The 23,479-nt window shown below is 48.2% G+C and overlaps 1 protein-coding gene across 1 annotated transcript in view; it reads left to right on the top strand.

Moving 5' to 3' along the window:
- Positions 1-4,321: 4,321 nt before the first annotated feature.
- arid1b (AT rich interactive domain 1B (SWI1-like)) overlaps positions 4,322-23,479 on the top strand; it is a 26,837-nt gene continuing 7,679 nt past the window's right edge. The window contains 21 exon segments of the mRNA XM_042503230.1: positions 4,322-4,562; positions 6,068-6,214; positions 6,899-7,012; positions 8,086-8,332; positions 8,406-8,465; positions 8,845-8,997; positions 9,070-9,415; positions 10,350-10,504; positions 12,587-12,695; positions 12,842-12,974; positions 13,913-14,119; positions 16,239-16,458; positions 17,209-17,337; positions 19,690-19,776; positions 19,779-19,874; positions 20,871-21,015; positions 21,828-21,846; positions 21,849-21,959; positions 22,038-22,112; positions 23,087-23,414; positions 23,417-23,479. The exon segment at positions 23,417-23,479 is cut by the window's right edge and continues 330 nt beyond it. Coding sequence (XP_042359164.1) covers positions 6,068-6,214; positions 6,899-7,012; positions 8,086-8,332; positions 8,406-8,465; positions 8,845-8,997; positions 9,070-9,415; positions 10,350-10,504; positions 12,587-12,695; positions 12,842-12,974; positions 13,913-14,119; positions 16,239-16,458; positions 17,209-17,337; positions 19,690-19,776; positions 19,779-19,874; positions 20,871-21,015; positions 21,828-21,846; positions 21,849-21,959; positions 22,038-22,112; positions 23,087-23,414; positions 23,417-23,479 — 2,944 coding nt within the window. The 5' untranslated portion in view covers positions 4,322-4,562.

The following is a 23,479-nucleotide window of genomic DNA, read 5'->3' as shown; positions in this document are numbered from 1 at the left end:
TCGGTGTGTTCGGAGTCTCGGTGTGTTCGGAGCTTCAGTGTGTTCGGAGCTTCGGTGTGTTCGGAGTCTCGGTGTGTTCGGAGTCTCGGTGTGTTCGGAGTCTCGGTGTGTTCGGAGTCTCGGTGTGTTCAGAGCCTCGGTGTGTTCGGAGCTTCGGTCTCTCTACCTGAAGAGCAGTTGGTTTCTGTGGAGGTGGTTCTTGGTGGGTTGAGTCGTCCTGCTGATTCATCCTCAGCGTCACCGCCTCGTCACCGTGGACATTTAGAGGACAACAGAGCTGTTGATGCTGTCTGACCACAAGGTTGCTTCAGAGCTGAGCTGATCCAGGCCGGGCTGGGTCAGGTCAGGCTGTTCCTGGTGCAGACTGGGCCCGGGTTATTTTTAGAGCCCAGACTGCTGGTTTAGGTCGACTGGTGACTGATGCATCATGAACAACAACATGAAACAACATTTTCTTCAGGTGGAGCTGGAATCACTTGGGAAACATCCGAAAATCTGAACACGAGAGTAACTTCAGTCAGCAGGCGGGTCTCCATTAACCCTTAAATTGTGCAACCTGAAACTGTGAATATGAAATATGTCTAATGAAAACATGTCAATGATAAAAATAAAAATAAAAAGTACTAAAAAAGAGTACATTTTAAAAATGTTTTTCTATCTCAAATGAAATTCATTAAATAACAAACCATTAACGCTCAAACTGTACAAATTGAAATAGTGATTATAAAATACGTCTAATGCAGACATGTCAATTTAAAAACAGTTTTTCATGTGGCATGAGGTGGTTTTTGGGGCATTGTGCTGGGCTGTGACTGACCTCCCGGTTTCTTCGGTCTCTGCAGTCAAAGTTAAAGACGGCGTGAGAGCTGGAGGGGAGCATTGGGTTCAGATTTCAGGTGGTTTTGTCAGACGTCGTCTCTCAGCTCGTAGATTACTCTGATCACAGTTTTCCTGCTCGCCCCCCGAGGCCACGCTCAGATTCCTCCGCAGAACCGCCGCCGCTGCCGACAACCAGAGACCTTATTACATCATTACAGGTTGACAGACAGTTTTTGGGTTCAGCTTGAGGGGGCTTGTGTCAGTGTTGTCATCTGTGTTCGCGGAGACTCACACAGAGGAAATGTAATGACTTTGACGTGAGGGAGGCCCCAGGTGGCCCCCAGCGGCCCCGGAACGCGTCTTTTATTAACTCCTTGGTTTCAGATGAAATTGGATGTCGACCCGACGGCTTCCCGTCTGCGCTGCTGAGATTTATTCTGCTGTCAGTCGACTGTGTGACTGCTCGCTCTGAAGGAAGTCTGACAGAGTCCCTGCTTCTCTGTGTGAGCCCCGTTACTTATCCCACCCGAAAAATCCAACCGAAATTTACATTTTAGCATTTCTCTGTACCTCCAGGTTGAGTTTTCTTTTCATCTTATCACAGATTTTTAATTATGAGTCTCTAACACAATGATGTTCAACTTTTGGCCTGTGGGCCAAATCTGTCCCCGGATAGGGCCCCTGGTGGCCCCTCAAACATTTTCTGATTCACAGTAAAAAAAAAAAAGTGAGTGACACTGTGAATAGTTTTTGTCCTTTTAGTCTCCATAAGGTGTCAGAGAGCACAAAACGGCATCAAAATAGAGCTTGTTGATCCAAAAAAGAGCCAGAGGAGGATCCCCCACACCCCCAAGAGAGGACACAGATAAGACACCAATGTCCTAAAATACCAGAAATGTCCTGAAATCCTAGAAACGTCATAAAATACTAGACATGCCGTTAAATCCTAGAAATTATGTAAAATCCTAGAAACCTCATAAAGTCCTACAAATGTCCTTAAATTAAAAAAACCTCCTAAAACCCAAAATTTATATCCGATCAATCGATGAAACTAAGCAGCACTGATCAAATAAAAAACTTTGATCTTTTAATCTTTCAGTGTGTAGGTTATGTTTTTAGTCTTTCAGTGTGTAGGTTATTTTGTAGAAAATGTTTTTAGTCTTTCAGTGTGTAGGTTATTTTGTAGAAAATGTTTTTAGTCTTTCAGTGTGTAGGTTATTTTGTAGAAAATGTTTTTAGTCTTTCAGTGTGTAGGTTATTTTGTAGAAAATGTTTTTAGTCTTTCGGTGTGTAGGTTATGTTTTTAGTCTCACAGTGTGTAATCTCTCAGAGGATCATCACTGTGCCTCCTGTTTTGATGATGATTGAGGTATTTTGGTGAGCTGGCAGCAGCTGGCAGCAGCTGGCAGTCTGCAGCCTCTCTCTTCTGATGTGAGTCGCTGTGCAGACGTGACGGCTGACAGCTGCTTACATCATCACTCGCTGTTAAACATTGGTTGCCGCCTTGTCGGAGCGCGTGCAGGGAGCTGCTCTTGAGCAAGGCAGTTAGTCCTGGGCCGCTCTGCGCCGCTCGGCTCGCAGATTGCACCGGCGTTGCCTCTTATTGCGTTTCCTTCCTGAGGAGAGGAAGTGCTTTCAGCGGGACGACGGTCTGAGGAGGAGCTGTGGAAGTGTCACAGTCGGTTTTAAATCTCAGCCGTGCACCTTTTTAAAGCTGGTGTGGATGTTAATGTTGGGGTTCAGTTTGTTTCTGCGGAGCACAGAGACGTGCACAGGTGACCTGCATCTCAGTCCCCCTTTTTTTTTTTTTTACATTAAAATGGGCGAAAATACCAAAAGAAATTAAAATAAATAAATTTAAAAAACCTGATTAGGAGTATCGTTGGTCTCTCAGAAAAGGCCAGTATCGGGGTCAGAGAAGGTCACGCGTGTCTGCACGCGGAGGTCAATGTCGGTGTGTGAAGGGGTGGCCGCAGAGTATTTTCCGTCCAGCAGACGCAGCCGCCACGAGCCGTACATGATTTCTGCTTTCCTCTGGAGCCACGCCCCGCCTCCACTCCTCGCTGTCCCCCAACTCCATGACCCAGCTGGGGGTCCCCGACTTAAAGCCCTGCGAGCCAATGACGGAGTAGTAGTAGAGGTTCTCGAAGCGCTCTGGATTGTCAGAAAGCTGCTGTCTCTGTCCTTGTCTCACGCTGCTCAGATCTGCAGACAGGACCAGGTCTGGATCCGCAGTGTTTGGGTCCAGGATCACAGGACTGTAGGAGACCGTGTCCTTCATCTTGTTCCAGATGTTGAAGGTGAGGTTGCCCAGGTGTTTGGCCTCGTCTATCAGAGCTCCTGAGAGCAGCTGTGGATCCTCCAGCAAGGGGCGCCGCTGGACTCTGTCCACCGCAGCCTGGTATCTCTGCAGGAAGGAGACGTCTTCGGCTCTCAGCTCTTCCTCTGTGTCTCTGATTGTGTCTGAAAGAGCTGCTATCTCTCTGCTCAGAGCCTCCAGCTCCTCCTTCATCCTCTGACTCTTCTGCTCCTCTTCCTCCCTCAGTGCAGCCATCCTGGCCTCCTCTTCCTCCTCCAGAGACCGGCGAAGCTTCTTAAGCTGCTCCTTAATCTGCGTCTCTGTGCGCCGGGCCGGGACACGAACATGTGCTGCTGTTTGATCAGAAAACTCTTTGACTCGTTCAAACACCTTTAACTCCTCCGTCTCCTGGAGTTTCCTCCTGTGCTGTGGAGCAGCGACATCGGCGGGACTGAGCGTGTGGTCGGCGTGTTTCTCTGAATCTGTGCAGACGACACACACCAGCTGCTGCTGGTCTGGACTGCAGAGAGGACTCTGAGCTAGACCCTCACTCACATCCTGTACCTGCGACTTTAAAGCTGGATCTTCTCCTGAGGATCTCCTCTTCCAGAGCGGACCCTCCTGAGTCTGTGTCCGGCCGCTCTGCAGACGCTCTGTACGGGAGCGGTGGCCACATGACAGAGCGGGATCTCTGCAGACCTCCTGACAGAGCCACAGCGGAGATCCTCCTCTGATCTGGATGCCATCTCTTCTCTGAGGGAAGCAGAAAACCCAGCAGGCTCAGACACTTCCTGCCGTCACTCTTACCGCACAAACAACCCGCTGACGTCTGCTCTTTAACTCTTTAGGCCCACTTTAATATCACACGCTCACATATGTCGCTCTGCACACAAAATACACTTTTCAAAATCAAGCTTTAAAAAATATTATACATTATGTAATTTTCTACTTTTATTGAGTTTATTTTTTTAACCAGCATCAGTCCTAATCGTAACACATCAAATATTCATCAATTTTCAGAATGGTAACCATTTACCTGCCAGAGAAATGAATTATTATCAATATCCTCCATGCTTCAAAGATTTTTTTGATGATCCCAGCTCAGGATATTTCAATGATTAGCAGCATCATTTATTTTTTTTTACATTATTATTTTTTGTGCAGTGTCCAATACTCACACTCACATAAAACAACACAAAAAAGCACATCGCACACAAAACAGAGAACAAAAAGCTACACACAGCAGCGCAGCACGAGTGTGTGCTGGTCAGATCACAAACAAGTCCAGACAGTGACTCACTGTGTGTGTAACGTTACCGAGAGGCAGCACCGAACCACAGAGGGTTAAATATCTCCTTCAGTGTGTCCAGTCAGCAGCTGGTTGAAGTGGTCATACTCCAGTATTCCCTCCCGAAGCCGTCCTCCTCCCTCAGTGGAAGTTTAGGTAAAAGCCTGAAGGTCAATCTTCTGTGTGTGTGTGTGTGTGTGTGTGTGTGTGTGTGTGTGTGTCAGGTGAGTCAGGTGAGTCAGGTGATGGGCGGAGCCTCATAATGACAGTCGATCAGGTTTGTTTTCATTCCAAACTATTAAATAATTTGTCTTAAACACACCGACGTTTTGTCACCAGCATATACTGTATACAGGCTTCCCAAAGTCATGGAAAACCTGGAAAAGTCATGGAATTCGCAGAGTTCTTGAATATTGGGGAAAGATCATGTTATTTTGTTGTGTGAAATTGTTCTGTTAATTGTTCTGTGAATAACCTTAATGTAACATGACAGTCTTTATGGTTCGGTGCTGAATGACAGTCAAGGACGGAAGATTTATCTTGTCAGGTTTTCCATCTGTCCATCTGTCCATCCATCTGTCCATCTGTCCATCCGTCATTCTTATGAATATAAAATCTCAAGAACCACTTGAGGGAATTTCTTAAAATTTGACACAAACGTTGGAGCAGACTGTTGTGTACTTCATCAGGTTTGTTCGGGTGTGATACATCATCATCGTCATCATCGTCATCACTGTCATCATCACTGTCATCATCATCACTGCCATCATCACCATCATCACTGTCATCATCATCATCATCATCATCATCATCACCATCATCAACCTCATCATCCTCATCATCATCCTCATCACCACCGTCATCACCACTGTCATCATCACTGTCATCATCATCACTGCCATCACATCACCATAATCACCATCGTCATCATCACTGTCATCATCATCACTGCCATCACCATCACCATCATCATCATCACTGTCATCATCATCACCATCATCATCATCACTATCATCATCATCACTGTCATCACCATCATCATCATCACTGTCATCATCATCACTGCCATCACCATCACCATCATCATCATCATCATCATCACTGTCATCATCATCACTGCCATCACCATCATCATCATCACTGTTATCATCATCACCATCATCATCCTCATCATCACCATCATCATCCTCACCATCACCGTCATCACCATCACCGTCATAATCATCATCATCACCATCATCACCATCGTCATCACCATCAGACGTCACACCTGAGCTGTCAGACTGAAACACTATTTATTCACTCTGTCAACATGTCAGCAGTGAGGGGGACAGTGAGAGGGGACAGTGAGGGGGACACTTTTTTCCCGCCCCTCCGATCTTCCAAGTGATGTGACATAACGGCAGATGTATTTTCTGAAGCTGTCGGTGTAAAATAGCTCTAATGTGGGTCCATGTGGGACATCTTGTTTACAATCATTAGATGTTTTTTCACTTCCTTTCTGTGTTGTGTCTTTTCATGTGTTCCAGCTGCCTGAAATTATATTTGAATCTGAAATGTTTGAAAATGTATTTTTGTTTTCTTTGAGTTCTTGAAAGGTTTTTGGTGTTTTCAGTGAATGAGCAACCCTTTAATGTTCTGCTGTTGTGTGTTCTCCTCAGATGGGTTCTCAGTATGCTCAGCAGCAGCAGCAGAACGTGGGCGGGTTCTGTCAGCCGGGTCAGCCGGCGTACTTCAGCCCTCCGCAGCAGCAGCCCGCCGCCCCGAGCCAGCCGCCGTACATGCAGCCACGCCCACTGCCTCAACAGGTACGCCCAACACGAAAACGTGTCACAATAAAAGCCCCATGATGGACAGGAAAGTTATGTCCTAAATGTAGTCCAGATTGTGTATTTGAGTGTAATCATCTAAAAACATTGTGGCATCAAGACAAAAACCTGGTGTTTAAAAGGTTCTTTTAAAATTATGAAATTAATGAGTATTTGATATTTATGATTAGGACTTGTGTTGGTTAAAAAAAAAACTCAATGTAAGTCCAAAGTCATATTAATGTATAATATTTTTTAAATCTTGATTCTGAAAAGCTCGTTTTGTGTGCAGAGTTTGTGTGATATTGAAGCTGGCCCTGAGGGGTTAAAAAAAAGGTCAGCACATTGTTGTGTATAGTCACAGTAGATTTACAGACCATAATGACTCTGCACACTAAACACACCGACCTGCTCAGAACCTGCAGGATGAAAACCGTGTTGAATATGCTGCGTTCAGAAATGCCCCTGAAACACTAAACTTTTTTTTACTAATTTCTTGCTATTTTTTGAGACGTGTGTTGAGTTGCTCGTTGCCTTAAACCAAACCAATGTGCTCAGGTTGGACTCAGGTTTCAAATGGTTAAAGCGGATGAGTGTTGTTGGTTCCAGTGAGAGTTTAAAGATTCTCTGAGTGTTTGTGTGGATTAACTTTGAGTCTCGTCTGTTTCGTCCGTCCCGCTGCAGGAGGTGCCTCAGGAGGCGTACGGGGGGCGGGGCCAGTCTGCCGCTATGACTCCTGGGAAACCAAACCATGAGGAGATGAGCCTGAGCCAACAGGAGAGGCCGTCCAGCCTGCCGGTACGTATCTACAGCCGTCACTTTACAGCTACGCTGGTTTTGTTACCAGAGGTCCCACGGTAAATTGCGGTAAATAGTAGCAGACAAATTTTAAAATCCAACGATTTCATTTCATGTTAAGTTTATCGTTGTCATCTTCCCATGTTTTTGAAAGAAATAAAATCACTTTGCTCAGGTTTCAAAGGTTAAATGCTAATGAATTTATACCTAAAACAAACAAAATGAACACATCAATGAAAATATCCCTGAGACAGTTACAAATAGTAAAATGTTTGACATTGTGACATTTGGAAACAGTTTTGTGTAAAACGTTTGATAATGAGTCTTTAATAAACTGCATTGTTCATGTAGATCATAAATAACAAGGGGCCCCAGTCTGGAGCTCTGAGGAACACCTCCCCTCCTTCATCTGTCCCTCTGTCTGTCCCTCACGTTCGGCTGTAGACGTTTCGCTCTGATAGAAAAAAATGTTGTAAAGCGGTTGCACTGAAATCAGCTGTGAGCGCTCCACTTTCTCTCTGCTCCTCCTTTGTCTTTCTCCTCCCTCTGTCTGCACACCGTTCGCTGCCTCTCTCTGCTCCTTCATCCTCTTCTCTCTCTACCTCTCCCTCCTTCTCGTCTTTCCTCTCTTTACTTACCTCTCCGTTCATCTTCCCACTCTTCCTTGTCCTCCTCGGAGCCTCCTTTTGAAGTCAGTGGTGCTGATGCAGTTGCCATGGCAACGTGCGGAGAGGAGATGGCTCTGTTGCAGGGAGAGAATTAAAAAAAATCATCAGAAAGCTGCTGCAGCCGAAGGCCTCGCAGACGCCTGAAGAAGTTCATAATGTCGAGATCTGCGTTTAGTTTTGATTTAAAAAGACAAAAAGATAATGTTTTGGGGGTGGTGATGAGGGTGTGGTGGCTCTTGTCTCTCTGGTTTTGTCTCCACACAAACAGATTTTTGAAATCTGATGTTTTTGTCTGTGTCCTCACAGTCGTCTGTCTCTCCACAGAGACGTCTCTGCAGTTTACTTGAAATTTACTGAATTGGTTGATAATAAAATAACTGATTTCCGTGTCTGTTGTGTCTCCAGGATTTGTCCGGCTCCATCGATGACCTGCCCACCGGCACCGAGGCGGCGGTGAGTTCGGGGGCCTCGGGCTCCGGCAGCGCTCAGGGCGACCAGGGGACCCCAGCCCGCTCTCCTTTCTCCCCCCACGTCTCCCCCCGACTCCCCCCGCCAGCTCGCACCGGGCCCTCGCCTTCCCCGTCGCCGTCCCCCGCTGGCTCCAGCGGCCAATCACGAGCCGGACCGATGTCACCAGCACCCAGCGGACCAGGTAGGACCGTGAGGTCACTTTCTTGTCTCTTCACCACACACAGCGCAGTGTTAACTCTCTGTGTCCCTCTCAGGCCCTCAGCTGGCCCCTCAGGCCCCTGGTCCTGGATCAGACGTCGGTCCTCAGGACAGAGGTACGGCTCAGTGCTCACTCACAACTCATTTCAGAGTTCACACAGTCATGAAAAACCTGGAAAAGTCCTGGAATTCTGCTTCACAGACCTATAAAATAACACAAGAAAAGGCACGTCTGTGGGCTTTTTTTTTAAAGTCACTGTTCATTTTTAAAGAAAAAATGGTAAAACAAAAATCACCCAATTACTAATTCAATTTTAAAGGAAAAACCAAAAAACAATCCTTTAAAAACCTGCAATATTATGCAGGTATTGATGGTTCTTTCAGAGAATGTGTATTATTTAAAATATGACTCAGTGTCCTGGAAGAGCCCTGGAAAAGCCCTGGAAAAGCCCTGGAAAAGTCCTGTGTCTGATTGCTGTGATTTTGTCTCTACAGGTTTCCCTCCCTCCATGCAGCGTAGCACTCCGGGGCCTCAGTTTGGCCCTCAGCAGTCAGCGCCGCCTATGTCCCCTCACCGGGCCCCGGGCGGACCCCTGCACCACGGCTCCTACCAGCAGGGGGCCTCGTACGGCCAGTACGGCCCTCCAGGTGAGACTCAGACCCCGACAGGTCAAACATTTGGGTTAAATTTTAGACTCTGAGACGATTTGTCCTCTCCAGGTAACTACCCACGGCCCCCACACTACGGCGGGGCCGTCAGTGCCAATTACAGCGGCCCCGGCCCGGGGCCCGGCCTGGCCAACAGCCTGGGGTTGAATGCCAGCAGTCCCATGCATGGTCAGGGCCCGTCAACGCCAGCAGGTCGCGGCCCCGGGCCTGGCACCGGGGGCAGGCCTTTCCCTGCCGGAGGAAGCGCCATGGCCCCCACCTCACCCGGAATGCCGCAGCCTGCTGGGCAGGGCATGGGGCCCCCGGGGCCCAATGCCAGCCGCAAACCGCCTGAGGTCGGCCCCAACGCCGGGCCGAGTGCCAACTCCTCATCATCATCTGCCGCCGCCCAGGCCAGGTGAGTGAGTGTTGAACCAAAAACTGTGAAAACAGCAGGAAGGTCACACGTCCAAACTGTTTCCTGTTTCCATGGAGACACAATGACAGTTAACCTGTAAAAACCAGCAGCTCAACACAAAAGTTTTCAACATGAAACCCACCTTAAAGGGACAGTTGACCCAAAAAACAAACGCTGCAGCAGCTTCACGGGGAAAAGATTGGGTACTCGTCTCCCAAACAACCGAAGCGAAAGCTGACCAGGATTCAGATGTTAAAAAATATACAATAAAACCTCAAAATGTCTCCAGACTGTTCGTCCAAAGTAATCCGAGTGTCCTGAAGCCCAGACGGGCCGAGTTGTTTTTAGAAACCTCACCTTTTTTCCCCTTGTAACTTAATTTTAAATATTGTTTTCAGGTATGCAAATGCAAGAAATTTATAGATTTAGAAGAAATGTTTTTTTGAAAACCCATGGAAAAATGTCTACAAAATGATATAATTATATTCAGTTATTTTTAAAAAATATTTTACACGACTATTATTTTTTAAGTACTTTTTTCCAAGTAATTTCTTCCTTTTTTGCTGACTCTCAGGTAATATTTTTTTAATACTTTTTAATGACTTTTTTTGTTGCTTGTCACTGTCCTCCCATGTTTTTGAAAGTCTAACCTTTTAGCTGAGGTTTCAAAGGGTTTAAACTCAGCGCGGTACAGCCACAGATGGAAAAGCTGCCGTTGATTTAAAGCCAGTAAAAAAAAAACATGTTAATTACAGACCTTCATTAACGAGTTCATGCTGACGGACCAAATTGCACTCTGTGGGGCTCCTCCTCCTCCTCCTCTTCTTTCTCCTCCTCTCTCTCCTCCTCCTCCTTCTTGCCCTGCTCCTCCTCCTCTTCCTCTTCACATCTCCTAATATTAATAAATAACCTCCTCTTCTTCTGTGGTGTTCAGGCAGGGCAGCTACCTGGGCATGGCACCGATGGGAGGGATTGGTCCTGGAGGTCCTGGAGGTCCTGGAGTTCCTGGAGGCCCCTACAGCCAGCAAGCAATCTCCAACCCTGGGAGGATGACACCTCAGGGGCCCCCGTACAGCGCCCCGCCCTCAGGTACAGCATTAGGTATGCCCACAGGTACGCCATCAGGTATGCCCTCAGGTTCAGGTACGCCCTCAGGTTCAGGTACGCCCTCAGGTTCAGGTACGCCCTCAGGTTCAGGTATGCCCTCAGGTACGCTCTCAGGTTCAGGTATGCCCTCAGGTACGCCCTCAGGTTCAGGTACGCCCTCAGTTTCAGGTACGCCCTCAGGTTCAGGTACGCCCTCAGGTACGCCCTCAGGTACACCCTCAGGTATGCCCTCAGGTTCAGGTACGCCCTCAGGTTCAGGTACGCCCTCAGGTTCAGGTACGCCCTCAGGTACGCCCTCAGGTACACCCTCAGGTATGCCCTCAGGTTCAGGTACGCCCTCAGGTTCAGGTACGCCCTCACACGCCTTCAGGTTCAGGTACGCCCTCAGGTTCAGGTACGCCCTCAGGTTCAGGTATTCCCTCAGGTACGCCCTCAGGTTCAGGTACGCCCTCAGGTTAAGGTACGCCCTCAAGTTCAGGTACGCCCTCAGGTACAGGTACGCCCTCAGGTACGCCATCAGGTATGCCCTCAGGTTCAGGTACGCCCTCAGGTTCAGGTACCCCTCAGGTACGCCCTCAGGTTCAGGTATGCCCTCAGGTACGCCCTCAGGTTCAGGTACGCCCTCAGGTTCAGGTATGCCCTCAGGTACGCCCTCAGGTTCAGGTACGCCCTCAGGTTCAGGTACGCCCTCAGGTTCAGGTATGCCCTCAGGTACGCTCTCAGGTTCAGGTATGCCTCAGGTACGCCCTCAGGTTCAGGTACGCCCTCAGTTTCAGGTACGCCCTCAGGTTCAGGTACGCCCTCAGGTACGCCCTCAGGTACACCCTCAGGTATGCCCTCAGGTTCAGGTACGCCCTCAGGTTCAGGTACGCCCTCAGGTTCAGGTACCCTCAGGTACGCCCTCAGGTACACCCTCAGGTATGCCCTCAGGTTCAGGTACGCCCTCAGGTACACCCTCAGGTATGCCCTCAGGTTCAGGTACGCCCTCAGGTACGCCCTCAGGTACACCCTCAGGTATGCCCTCAGTTCAGGTACGCCCTCAGGTTCAGGTACGCCCTCAGGTACGCCTTCAGGTTCAGGTACGCCCTCAGGTTCAGCCCTCAGGTTCAGGTACGCCCTCAGGTACGCCCTCAGGTTCAGGTACGCCCTCAGGTTCAGGTACGCCCTCAGGTTAAGGTACGCCCTCAAGTTCAGGTACGCCCTCAGGTACAGGTACGCCCTCAGGTACGCCATCAGGTATGCCCTCAGGTTCAGGTACGCCCTCAGGTTCAGGTACGCCCTCAGGTACGCCCTCAGGTTCAGGTACGCCCTCAGGTACGCCCTCAGGTTCAGGTACGCCCTCAGGTTCAGGTATGCCCTCAGGTACGCCCTCAGGTTCAGGTATGCCCTCAGGTATGCCCTCAGGTTCAGGTACGCCCTCAGGTTCAGGTATGCCCTCAGGTACGCCCTCAGGTTCAGGTACGCCCTCAGGTTCAGGTATGCCCTCAGGTACGCCCTCAGGTTCAGATATGCCCTCAGGTACGCCCTCAGGTTCAGGTACGCCCTCAGGTTCAGGTACGCCCTCAGGTTCAGGTACGCCCTCACTACCCCTCAGGTTCAGGTATGCCCTCAGGTACGCCCTCAGGTTCAGGTACGCCCTCAGGTTCAGGTATGCCCTCAGGTACGCCCTCAGGTTCAGGTACGCCCTCAGGTTAAGGTACGCCCTCAGGTTCAGGTATGCCCTCAGGTACACCCTCAGGTATGCCCTCAGGTTCAGGTACGCCCTCAGGTACGCCCTCAGGTTCAGGTACGCCCTCAGGTTCAGGTACACCCTCAGTTACGCCCTCAGGTTGCCCTCAGGTTCAGGTACGCCCTCAGGTACACCCTCAGTTATGACCTCAGGTACGCTCTCAGGTTCAGGTACGCCCTCAGGTTTAGGTACGCCCTCAGGTTTAGGTATGCCCCTCAGGTACGCCCTTAGGTACGCCCTCAGGTACGCCATCAGGTACACCCTCCGAGCATCAGGACGCCTCTGTGACGGCAGTTCGGAGGCTGTCTGTAATGACGTCATGCTTTATCTTTCAGGTGCTGTGATGATGCCGGCAGACGGGATGAGTCCTCATCCAGACACCAAGCAGCGGCCGGAGCTCAGCAAAGACGTCGTGTGTCCTGCCGCCGAACCGCCCAAACCCAAGGTACATCGTCCTGCGGCTCTGCAGACCAAAATTGTCCACCACCGCTAATGTCAGAGCTGAACTTTTTCTGCCGTCTGAACGAAAACCAACCAACGTCAACACATGCCTCTGCTCTGTGTGTGTGTGTGTGTGTGTGTGTGTGTCCGTGTGTCCGTCCCAGCCCCTCACCCCCTCCCCCCATGTCCCCCAGCTCAGCGAGTCTGTCGTCGTTTCATGGAGAGGACAGCGACAGCATCAGCAGCCCTGCCTGGTCCAAGACGTCCTCCACCAGCCCGTAAGTCCCACAAACTTCTGTGTGTTTGTTTGTTTGTTTGTTTGTGTGTGTGTGTGTGTGTTTGTAGGGCTCCGTGGGGGGCCTTTTTCTGATGATTTTGACTTTTCACTGCCGTCACCGTGTAGCTTGCGTCCTGCAGTCTTTTTGTTTTACTCTCCTGAACACTCACCGCTCTGATAATAAAGAAATGTAAAAAACTCGACGTAATATTTTAAGTCACACTCATGTTTCCTCTATCTGGACACATTTTATAGAAATGTGACTTTTTGGAGTTTTCGTTGGACAGAGCAGCACTGTGTTTGCATCTGATGGTAAAAATCTGACTTTTGTGACTTTTTACATGTTAATGTGATTTTACAGCAGGGACCCTCAGCTGGCTGGGTTTGGGGGCCCACTTCACAAAATGACAGGAGGCCAGGGGCCAGTCACAGCAGACACATACATGTCTCTAGGATTTTAGGACATTTCTATGATTTTAGGACGTTTCTAGGATTTTAGGACATTAGTGTCTTAGCTGTGTCCTCTGTCGGGGGTGTGGGGGCTCCATTCTGATGCTGTTTTATGAACTCTGGCACCTTATGGACACTAAAAGGACAAAAACAATTCACAGTGTCCCTGTGTCTCTGTGTCCCTGTGTCCCTGTGTCCCTGTGTCTCTGTGTCTCTGTGTCTCCGGGTCTTCGTGTCCCTGTGTCTCCGTGTCCCTGTGTCCCTGTATCCCTGTGTCTTCTTGTCCCTGTGTCTCCGTATCTCCGTGTCTCTGTGTCTCCGTGTCTCTGTGTCCCCGTGTCCCTGTATCCCTGTGTCTTCTTGTCCCTGTGTCTCCATGTCTCCATGTCTCCGTGTCTCTGTGTCTCCGTGTCTCTGTGTCCCCGTGTTTTTTTTCTCTGTTACTCCGTGTCCCTGTGTCCCTGTGTCCCCTGCGTCTCCGTGACTCCAGAAGCCGAGCGTGGCCACGATGACCGGTGAGAAGATCACGCGTCTGTATGAGATGGGCTCGGAGCCTGAGAGGAGGCTGTGGGTGGACCGCTACCTGTCCTTCATGGACGAGAGGGGGACGCCCGTCCCCAACCTCCCCGCTGTCGGGAAGAAACCTCTGGACCTCTGCAGGCTGTACCTGGCTGTCCGAGAGATCGGAGGCCTCGCCATGGTGAGACCTCCCCAGTCCCCAGTCCCCCCAGTCCCCCAGTCCCAGAGTCCACCTGGTTGTTCTTACCTGGTTTAGTCTTTTAAAAAAATTGTGTTTTGTTAAAGACACTTTTTACTCACTTTGTTCTCCCTCTCTGCTCCTCTGCTCCTCTCTCTCTCTCTCTCTCTCTCCTCTCTGCTCCTCCTCTCTCTCTCTCTCTCTCCTGTCTGCTCCTCCTCTCTCTCTCTCCTGTCTACTCCTCCTCTCTGCTCCTCCTCTCTCTCTCTCCTGTCTGCTCCTCCTCTCTCTCTCTACTGTCTGCTCCTCCTCTCTGCTCCTCCTCTCCTCTCTCTCTCTACTGTCTGCTCCTCCTCTCTCTCTCTCTCTCTACTCCTCCTCTCTGCTCCTCTCTCTCTCTCTCTACTGTCTGCTCCTCCTCTCTCTCTCTCTCTCTCCTCTCTCCCTCTCTCTCTCTCTCTCTCTCTCCTGTCTGCTCCTCCTCTCTCTCTCTCTACTGTCTGCTCCTCCTCTCTGCTCCTCCTCCCTCTCTCTCTCTCCTGTCTGCTCCTCCTCTCTCTCTCCTGTCTACTCCTCCTCTCTGCTCCTCCTCTCTCTCTCTCTACTGTCTGCTCCTCCTCTCTCTCTCTCTCTCCTCTCTGCTCCTCCTCTCTCTCTCTCTCTCTCCTGTCTGCTCCTCCTCTCTCTCTCCTGTCTACTCCTCCTCTCTGCTCCTCCTCTCTCTCTCTCCTGTCTGCTCCTCCTCTCTCTCTCTACTGTCTGCTCCTCCTCTCTGCTCCTCCTCCCTCTCTCTCTCTCCTGTCTGCTCCTCCTCTCTCTCTCCTGTCTACTCCTCCTCTCTGCTCCTCCTCTCTCTCTCTACTGTCTGCTCCTCCTCTCTGCTCCTCCTCTCTCTCTCTACTGTCTGCTCCTCCTCTCTCTCTCTGCTCCTCCTCTCTCTCTCTCTCCTGTCTGCTCCTCCTCTCTCTCTCTCTCTCTCCTCCTCTCTGCTCCTCCTCTCTGCTCTCCTGTCTCTCTCTCTCTCTCTCTCCTGTCTGCTCCTCCTCTCTCTCTCCTCTCTGCTCCTCCTCTCTGCTCCTCTCTCTCTCTCTCCTGTCTGCTCCTCCTCTCTCTCTCCTCCTCTGCTCCTCCTCTCTGCTCCTCCTCTCTCTCTCCTGTCTGCTCCTCCTCTCTCTCTCTCCTCTCTGCTCCTCCTCTCTCTCTCCTGTCTGCTCCTCCTCTCTCTCTCTACTGTCTGCTCCTCCTCTCTGCTCTCCTCCCTCTCTCTCTCTCCCTGTCTGCTCCTCCTCTCTCTCTCTGTCTACTCCTCCTCTCTGCTCCTCCTCTCTCTCTCTACTGTCTGCTCCTCCTCTCTGCTCCTCCTCTCTCTCTCTCTCTCTGTCTGCTCCTCCTCTGCTCCTCCTCTCTCTCTCTCCTGTCTGCTCCTCCTCTCTCTCTCTCTCTCTCTCTCTCTCCTCTCTCTCCTCCTCCTCTGCTCCTCCTCTCTCTCTCTCTGTCTGCTCCTCCTCTCTCTCTCCTCTCTGCTCCTCCTCTCTGCTCCTCTCTCTCTCTCCTGTCTGCTCCTCCTCTCTCTCTCCCTCCTCTCTGCTCCTCCTCTCTGCTCCTCCTCTCTCTCTCCTGTCTGCTCCTCTCTCTCTCTCCTCTCTGCTCCTCCTCTCTCTCTCCTCTCTCTCTCCTGTCTGCTCCTCCTCTCTCTCTCCTCTCTGCTCCTCCTCTCTGCTGCTCCTCCTCTCTCTCTCTCTCTCCTGTCTGCTCTCTGCTCCTCCTCTCTCTCTCCTCTCTGCTCCTCCTCTCTGCTCCTCCTCTCTCTCTCCTGTCTGCTCCTCCTCTCTCTCTCCTCTCTGTCCTCCTCTCTCTCTCCTGTCTGCTCCTCCTCTCTGCTCCTCCTCTCTCTCTCTCTCCTCTCTGTTCCTCCTCTCTCTCTCTCTCTCCTCTCTGCTCCTCCTCTCTCTCTCTCTCTCTCTCCTGTCTGCTCCTCTCTCCTCCTCTCTCTCCTCTCTCTGCTCCTCCTCTCTGTTCCTCCTCTCTCTCTCCTCTCTGCTCCTCCTCTCTGTTCCTCCTCTCTCTCTCCTCTCCCTGTCCTCTCTGCTCCTCCTCTCTGCTCCTCTGTGCTCCTCCTCAGGTGAATAAGAATAAGAAGTGGAGGGAGTTGTCGTCCCTGCTGAGCGTGGGGACGTCGAGCAGCTCGGCGAGCTCTCTGAAGAAGCAGTACATCCAGTACCTGTTCGCCTACGAGTGTAAGGTGGAGCGAGGGGAGGAGCCTCCACCTGAGGGCCCGGGGCCCGCCGGAGACGCTAAGAAACTTCTGTCCCTCCAGGCCAAGATCCAGCCTCCGTCCCCAGGTCAGGACTCCCCTGTCTCACGTCCACCCTCACCAAAACAAGGGACGAACAGTCCTCTGATCTCTGATCAGGACGTGTGTGAAGGTGGTCCCTACAAGTACTAAAAACAAGGAATAATATGGTACCCACTGGTATTAATAGAGGTGTACTAAAGTGTGTTTGTGTGTATTCATGTGGTCCCCACGTGTGTTAAAAACAAGTATTGAAGTGGACCCAGTGCAAGTCGAGCAAACATTCGAAGTTTTAATGGTGCAGAAATCAGTTTTGGTTGTAATGCTGTCATAGCTCATAGCTTGAGTTAATTCAGATGCAGAGAGTCTGACAGCAGGCAGCAGTCTCTGCTACATACCAACAAGCACTGACTCATTTCTGCAGCCTCTGACTGGCTTTAATGGAATTTAAATCACGTTCAATTTTTGTGTGAAACGAGTAATTTAAGCTACAAGCTTAAAAGTTCAAATGAATGCGAGGTAAGAACAAACTTTGTTTAGATGTAAAGGTCTTTTTAAAAACTTCACATCCTGTGCTCTCAGCTCTGCATGTTTCCTCTGTTTACTGCTTCCTGCTTTTTGTAATTTTGATCTCTGCTGGTCTGCAGGAAGCTTTTGGTCCCCAAAGAGTGGACCCCAAAAGTCCTAAAGGACACTCGTGTCCCCTCAGACACTAAAACAAGCGGTCTGGGTTCTGTTTTTAGGGCCGGTCTGAATACCTGTTCTCAGCAGGTTCTCTGTCTGTTCTGTATCTTTGCAGCCAACTCGGGCTCCCTGCAGGGCCCCAACACCCCTCAGTCCAGCAGCAGCTCCCTGACCGAGGCCCCCGGGGACCTGAAGCCCCCGACGCCAGCCTCCACGCCACACAGCCAGATGGGCCCCCACCCGGAAACAGGTAGGGGAAGCGCTCAAATCCCAAATCCAGTCGCGAGTTGCTAGGCAACACATTGCACTGAATGTCCAACTGTTGAATTTGCTTTTGTTGTTTTTAAATGGAGCTCAAAGTTTCACATTTCAGGGTTCAATTTTTTTTTAAAAATGCCCCAAAAATTTATAGAAGAAATAAGTCGCCAAGTCTTTTAAAGGGAGAAAAATCTTTTATATTGTTAAAAAAATAGAGAGAAAATAAATCACCACTTTTTAAAGAACCACCCCCCCCCAAAAAGAAAATGGCAAAAAAATTTTAAAAGACAGAAAAATCTGTTCTTCATGTTTTGACGGAAAACATGGCCAAACCTTTTTTTTTTAAGAAACCATGCCTTCTAAACAAACCTGTGTGTTTAATGATTAAAAAAGGCAGTAAAATAAACACAAAAAACAGACTTTTTATGATATATTCGCCTCCTTAAGCCAAAATAAAACATAAATCCCTCCTCAGTGCTTAAAATATTATTTGACACGCCTCTCCCTTTTTGCACCACCTCTGCTCCTCTCATGAATAACAAACAGTGCCTAAGTTATATTTAAAGATTCAGTGCTAACTCTGTTTTGGATTCATTATTATTTTTTAATAAATGGTTTTAATAAAAAGAACCAATGAGCATCGTATCGTTAAAAATGTGTATGAGACCTGCTTATTGTACTGTGAGAATTTAAATTTATTTAAATGTAAAGGCGTGGTAATTATCTGGATGAGCAGTTGTTCTGCAGCAGGTTTCTTTATTTCTGACTTTCTGTAATGACACCTTTTCTGCAGAATTTAAACTTTGTACGTTTTTCAGTACAGCTGAATTTGCACGTCACCCATAAAACAAACGCTTCTGCAAAGTCAGCTTTAGTTTTTAAACCTTAGAGGGAGCCAAACTTTTATTTCAAAAGAAAACTTTCAGTTTCACATGTTGTCGTAATGTTTTAACCCAAAAATTGGCAAGAAATTAGTTGCACAATTACAAAATTACCTGAAAATTAGTTCTTTTTTTTTCAGAAGAGAAAAACAAGTCAAGTCAAGTCAGTTTCAAGTCAGTTTTATTTATAGAGCCCATTATCACAAAACATGGTTTGCCTCAGAGGGCTTTACAGTGTACGACATCCCTCTGCCCTCAGACCCTCACATCACCCGAGGAGAAACTCCCCAAAAAGAACCCCTGTAACGGGGAAAAAAAAAGAGGAAGAAACCTCAGGAAGAGCGGTAGAGGATAGTGAGGGATCCCTCTTCCAGGACGGACAGACGAGCAATAGATGTCGTAAATAGCAAATGAAATACAATCATGGCAAAAAAGGAAATAGAGAGAGAGAGGGGGAGAGAGGGTGAGGGGGGGGGGCACAGAACAATAGAAACAGATGCATGTCATATTACAATAATGGTAGGTGTGAAATTAGTAATTGCTCTCTATGATGATGTTGATAGAGATGATAACAGTCTCATGCATATGTGAAAGGGAGGTGTCCAAAGGCAAGATCACAGCATCAGCACAGCTATCACCACGGTCAGGCACAGTCAAGGTTACGGCCAGGATCCAGGGAAACTAGGAAACAAGGGAGCAGGAACGCTCCCGAGAGGCAACAGGATTAGCGTAGTGCAGTTCAACAGACCCAGGCTCTGTAATCGCGAGCCCCAGGCAGTGAGAGTACCACATGGCTATCACAGAGCTAAGCTAAGCTTGCACATGGCAATGCAGTTAACAGACATGCATGATTTCTGATGGCGGCATTGAGAGAAGGAAAGGAGCTCAGCGTATCAGGGGAAGTCCCCCGGCAGGTTAAACCTATGTCAGCCTAACTATGGGCTGGTCCAGGCAGCCTGAGCCAGCCCTGATTATAAGCTTTATCAAAGAGGAAGGTCTTAAGTCTGCCCTTAAAAGTTGAAACGGTGTCTGCCTCCCTGACCGAAAATGGAAGATGGTTCCATAGAGAGGAGCGTGGTAGCTGAAGGCTCTGGTTCCTAACCTACTTTTGGAAATATCAAGTCAAGCAAGACTTGGTAAAAAAGTGCTTAAAATTCATTTAAAAAATCATAATAATTCAGTAACTATTACATAATTATTCACAATGACATACGTAAATATGTAATTGTGAAATTAAAAAAAAAAATTTTTTCATTTTTTTAATATCGAATCATTTCTTGAAGATTGTGGAGCATTTCTTACCACGTTGCTCATTGTTCTTCTTTCATGTTTTTGAAAGAAATCAGACCAGCGAGCTCAGAGTTCAAAGGGTTAAAATCTTGTGAGAGCAGCACAAGAAAAGAGACGCGGCTCCAGGTTTCAAAGGGTTAAACGAGGCCACTCTCTCTGTGGTTTCCCTCGCAGGAACATGGGAGGAGTGAGCGTGCAGGACCCGTTCTCTGAAGGCAGCGATCCGGCCTTCCACAACAAGCGGGGGCCCGGACCCGCGGGGGCCCCTACCAGCAGGGCGGGGCCCCGACGGACCCCTCGATGAGAATGCAGTATGATGCCAACAAGGACCCGTACGGAGGGCCGAGGAAAGGTGAGGAGAGAAAACCGTGCTGCTCTGCTGCTGTTTGTCGAGCGAGCAGCGAGCGTTAACCCTTTAGTTTCGCTCCTGCTGAGTCCGAACAGACTCCACGCGGAGCTCAGACCTCACGTCAGACCCAGTTCAGGACCTGCAGCAGAGAACCAGCAGCGCTCTGGTTCCTGACCAGTTCACCTCACTGAGCTCTGCTGCCCCCCGCAGGCCCAAACCTGCACTCCTGTTCTCTCTGATTGCACACATGTTACATCACCACCGAGCATCTCCCAAAATCCTCCAGCAGCTTTTTTAGATTTTCTTCCCTTCAGATGATTTTAATTCAGATTTACTAAATGATGCAATAAATTACAAAAATAAAATAGTTTGTTTTTATGATTCAAAACAGTTTGTCCGTTTGCATTATTTTTTTTTACTAAACGAACCAAATAAAACCTGAACAAACTGGTTTCATTTCGTTGAAAAAAAAAACATGGGAAGAGGGCAGCTCACCAAGACATGGCCCAAAAATAAAAAGAAATCAGTAAAAATCACAAAAAATTGACCTGAAAATAAGCAAAAATAAAAAAAAATACAATATAAAGATTACAAAAATCCCAATTATCTTTAAAAACTATGTGTGTGTTTTATTTTATTTTATATATTATTATTTTTCCTGTCACATAATATTAAATATAAAATCATAATGATAAATGCAATTTTCTTGGCATTTTCCTGTTAAAATTTTTGTTCTGATAATTCTATCCTTTTTTAAAAATTAATTTTTAGATAATTTTCTTGTAACCTTTTACTATGTTTATGCAGTTTGTGGGACATTTTTTGTCGAGTTGGTCATTGCCTTTTTCCCATGCCCCCCGCTCAAAAAAAACCCCCCAATATGCTCCAGTTTTTAAAGGGTTAAACAGCTTGTGAAGACGTCTGAATGCAGTAAAGGAGACATGATGTCGCTCCAGGTTTCAAAGGGTTAATTGTGTGTCTTTACCTGCTCTTCCTCAGGTCCGGGGCCCGGCGAGGCCTTTGGTCCCGGTCAGATGCCCAGTGGTACCATGCAGGACATGTACCCCCGCGGGCCGCCCTCTGGGCCCCTGACGGGGATGGGCCCCAGGCCCCAGTACCCGTACGGCCCCGGCTACGAGCGGAGGTGAGGTCGAGGTCGAGTGTGTGACAGAAACTGAGAGAAGCTGATGAACGCTGGAGCACACTTACAGTCAACCTTTAGGCAGCATGCCGGCACCACAGAAACCAAAGAGGCCCGTAGTGTGACGTGTAACATACGTGTCAGCAGCTGTTTGTAAACAATGACATCACATGTCAATAACAACCACTCATCGTCGCTAACCGTAACGTTATCTGGCGGCTGATCTCCTCCTTTGCTCGGAGGGTCAGGAGCTCCGGGAGCTTTCACTACAAGAAAACATTTTTTTTTTTTTTTTTTTTTTCAAAATATTGCATTTTGTGTTTGGGAATCTTTTTCTTAAAACAGTTAAGGCCTGTTTTTTTTGGCAGTTTTTTTTCTTTAAAAAATATTGGCATTTTCCTTTCTTCTTTTTTCGGAAAGTGTTTTTTCATGAAAAAATCGCCTTTTTTTCTAACATTTTTGGTGCCTTCAAATTTTTTTTCTTTAATTAATTTTTTTTGAAACAGTGGCGAGGCAGATTAATGGCGGTGTAAAAGGGGCCAATATGTGTAAAATCTCTGTACACTGGTTCAAAAAGTGTGAAAAGTGCACTTTTCTATACAACAAGAGATGATTTTTGTAAATTACATCAGAAATTTGGGCTACAACAGAAAACTTTCTGACTGGTTTGGCCTGATTCGTTTTTGGCTCCATAATTAATTCTAATAAATGTTTGTGTCCTAAAATCCTAAAAAAACATGCTGAGAACTCCTCAGAAGCCTTAAACGGTAAAACGTGTTGGAAACGTCCGGTTGTCTCGTCTCTCCGTCCCGCAGGCAGGATCATGTGATGGGCGTCCGGACGGCGGCATGGCGCCCCCCGGAGGTCAGAGCAGCGCGGCTCCGTCTGGAAACGAGTCGGCCATGTTTCCCGCCAGCAGATACCCCCCCCACCAGAGGTGAGAGCGTGCGCGGCGTTTACCTGCTGAGTGTTTAATGTTTGGTCCGCGCTCTGACAGGAAATTAACCTGTTGGTCGTCTCCGCAGACACGACGCTACGCACAGCAGTATCCTCACAGCATGGCCTACACTTCCCATCAGCCCCTGTACCCTCAGCAGCAGGTGAGCTCCCAATGCCAAATAAACAAATATTTTCTGTTTATTCAAACGTTTAAAATCATTCACTTAAAAAACAACATTTCTGAGTCAACAAATAATAATTGACAAATAACGGAAACATTCAGATGTTTTTTTTTCATGAATTTTCAATAAATCAGCAAACTTCGATCAGAGGCCCTTCAAAATAAAATGAGCTTCACTTATTGCATATTTCATGTTTATGGAGAGAAGATTTCAGTCTGACAGCTGATGCTCTGACTGACTTATTGTGTCCAAAAATATGAATTCAAAAAGACAAAAAGAGTGTCTTTTTTCTGTCTTTGGCTCCTTTACAGTGACGTTGTGGAGCTGCTCGAGCATAAACCACTCTTTTATTTCTATTTTTGTAAATTTTAATTCCCACTATATTTTTCCCTTTTTATGATCACCTTTGAAAAATACGTTCAGTTTGTACATAAAGCGGCAAGTAATGACCAAAATGTACAAATAAAAATAATGAAACAAGTTGGTCAAACATCACTTCAGTTACAGCGACACAATCACGATAAAAGAGGAATATATATATATGAATAAATGTGTAGATAAAAAGAGATAAATAAAATAGGGGAAAAATAGGAAAACGAATTACTTTTTGCAGACGGAGGGAGGACATGTTGTTATAGAATAAAAAAAGCCTGAAGTTTTGAAAAGCAAATAAAGTTTTTTTTTAAATTTGTCAAAAACATTTCAAAGAAAAAAAGAGCTAAAAACTGTGAACACAGTTTTACCTCCTAAGTTCAAAAGTTGTCAGTTAAATAAATTTTGGTTTTGGTTATTTTTTGTCACATTTTTCTGAGTTTGATATTAAAGTTTCGTATCTGGATCGAATGTTTTCAGCTTGAATTTCTGTAAATGTTGACAAACGTCTCTCCTGGTGTCATTCTGCCGGTCAGTCGTCATGGTAACGGGCTGGTCTTTTCCCTCCGCTGTGTCTGCAGGGCTACAAGCGTGCGATGGAGGGCGTTTACCCACCTGCTAAGCGTCACGAGGGCGAGCCGTTCGGCGTGCAGCCGTTCGGCCCCCAGCAGCCCGACATGTTCGGCCCCTACAGCGGAGGAGCCGGCAGCGGCTACATGGGCCCCGAGCGGCGGCCGGTGCAGGGCCAATACCCGTATCCGTATCCCCGGGAACGTCAGGGGCCCCTGCAGCATGGCATGATGGCCTCGGGACCGCCAGCGGTGTCGGGGGGCCCCGGGGAGGGGCCGCAGCCCAACATGTGGCACCCCAGGACAGACATGAGCTACACATACAGCCGGCAGGGCCAGGGGCCCCCTACACGCCCATGGGCCGAGGAGACGACCAGGAGAGCCGGGCCCCCCAGGACAGCCAAT

This window comes from Plectropomus leopardus, chromosome 16, assembly GCF_008729295.1.
Source record: "Plectropomus leopardus isolate mb chromosome 16, YSFRI_Pleo_2.0, whole genome shotgun sequence".
Lineage (NCBI taxonomy): Eukaryota > Metazoa > Chordata > Actinopteri > Perciformes > Serranidae > Plectropomus > Plectropomus leopardus.
This window is presented reverse-complemented; position numbering and strand designations above follow the sequence as displayed.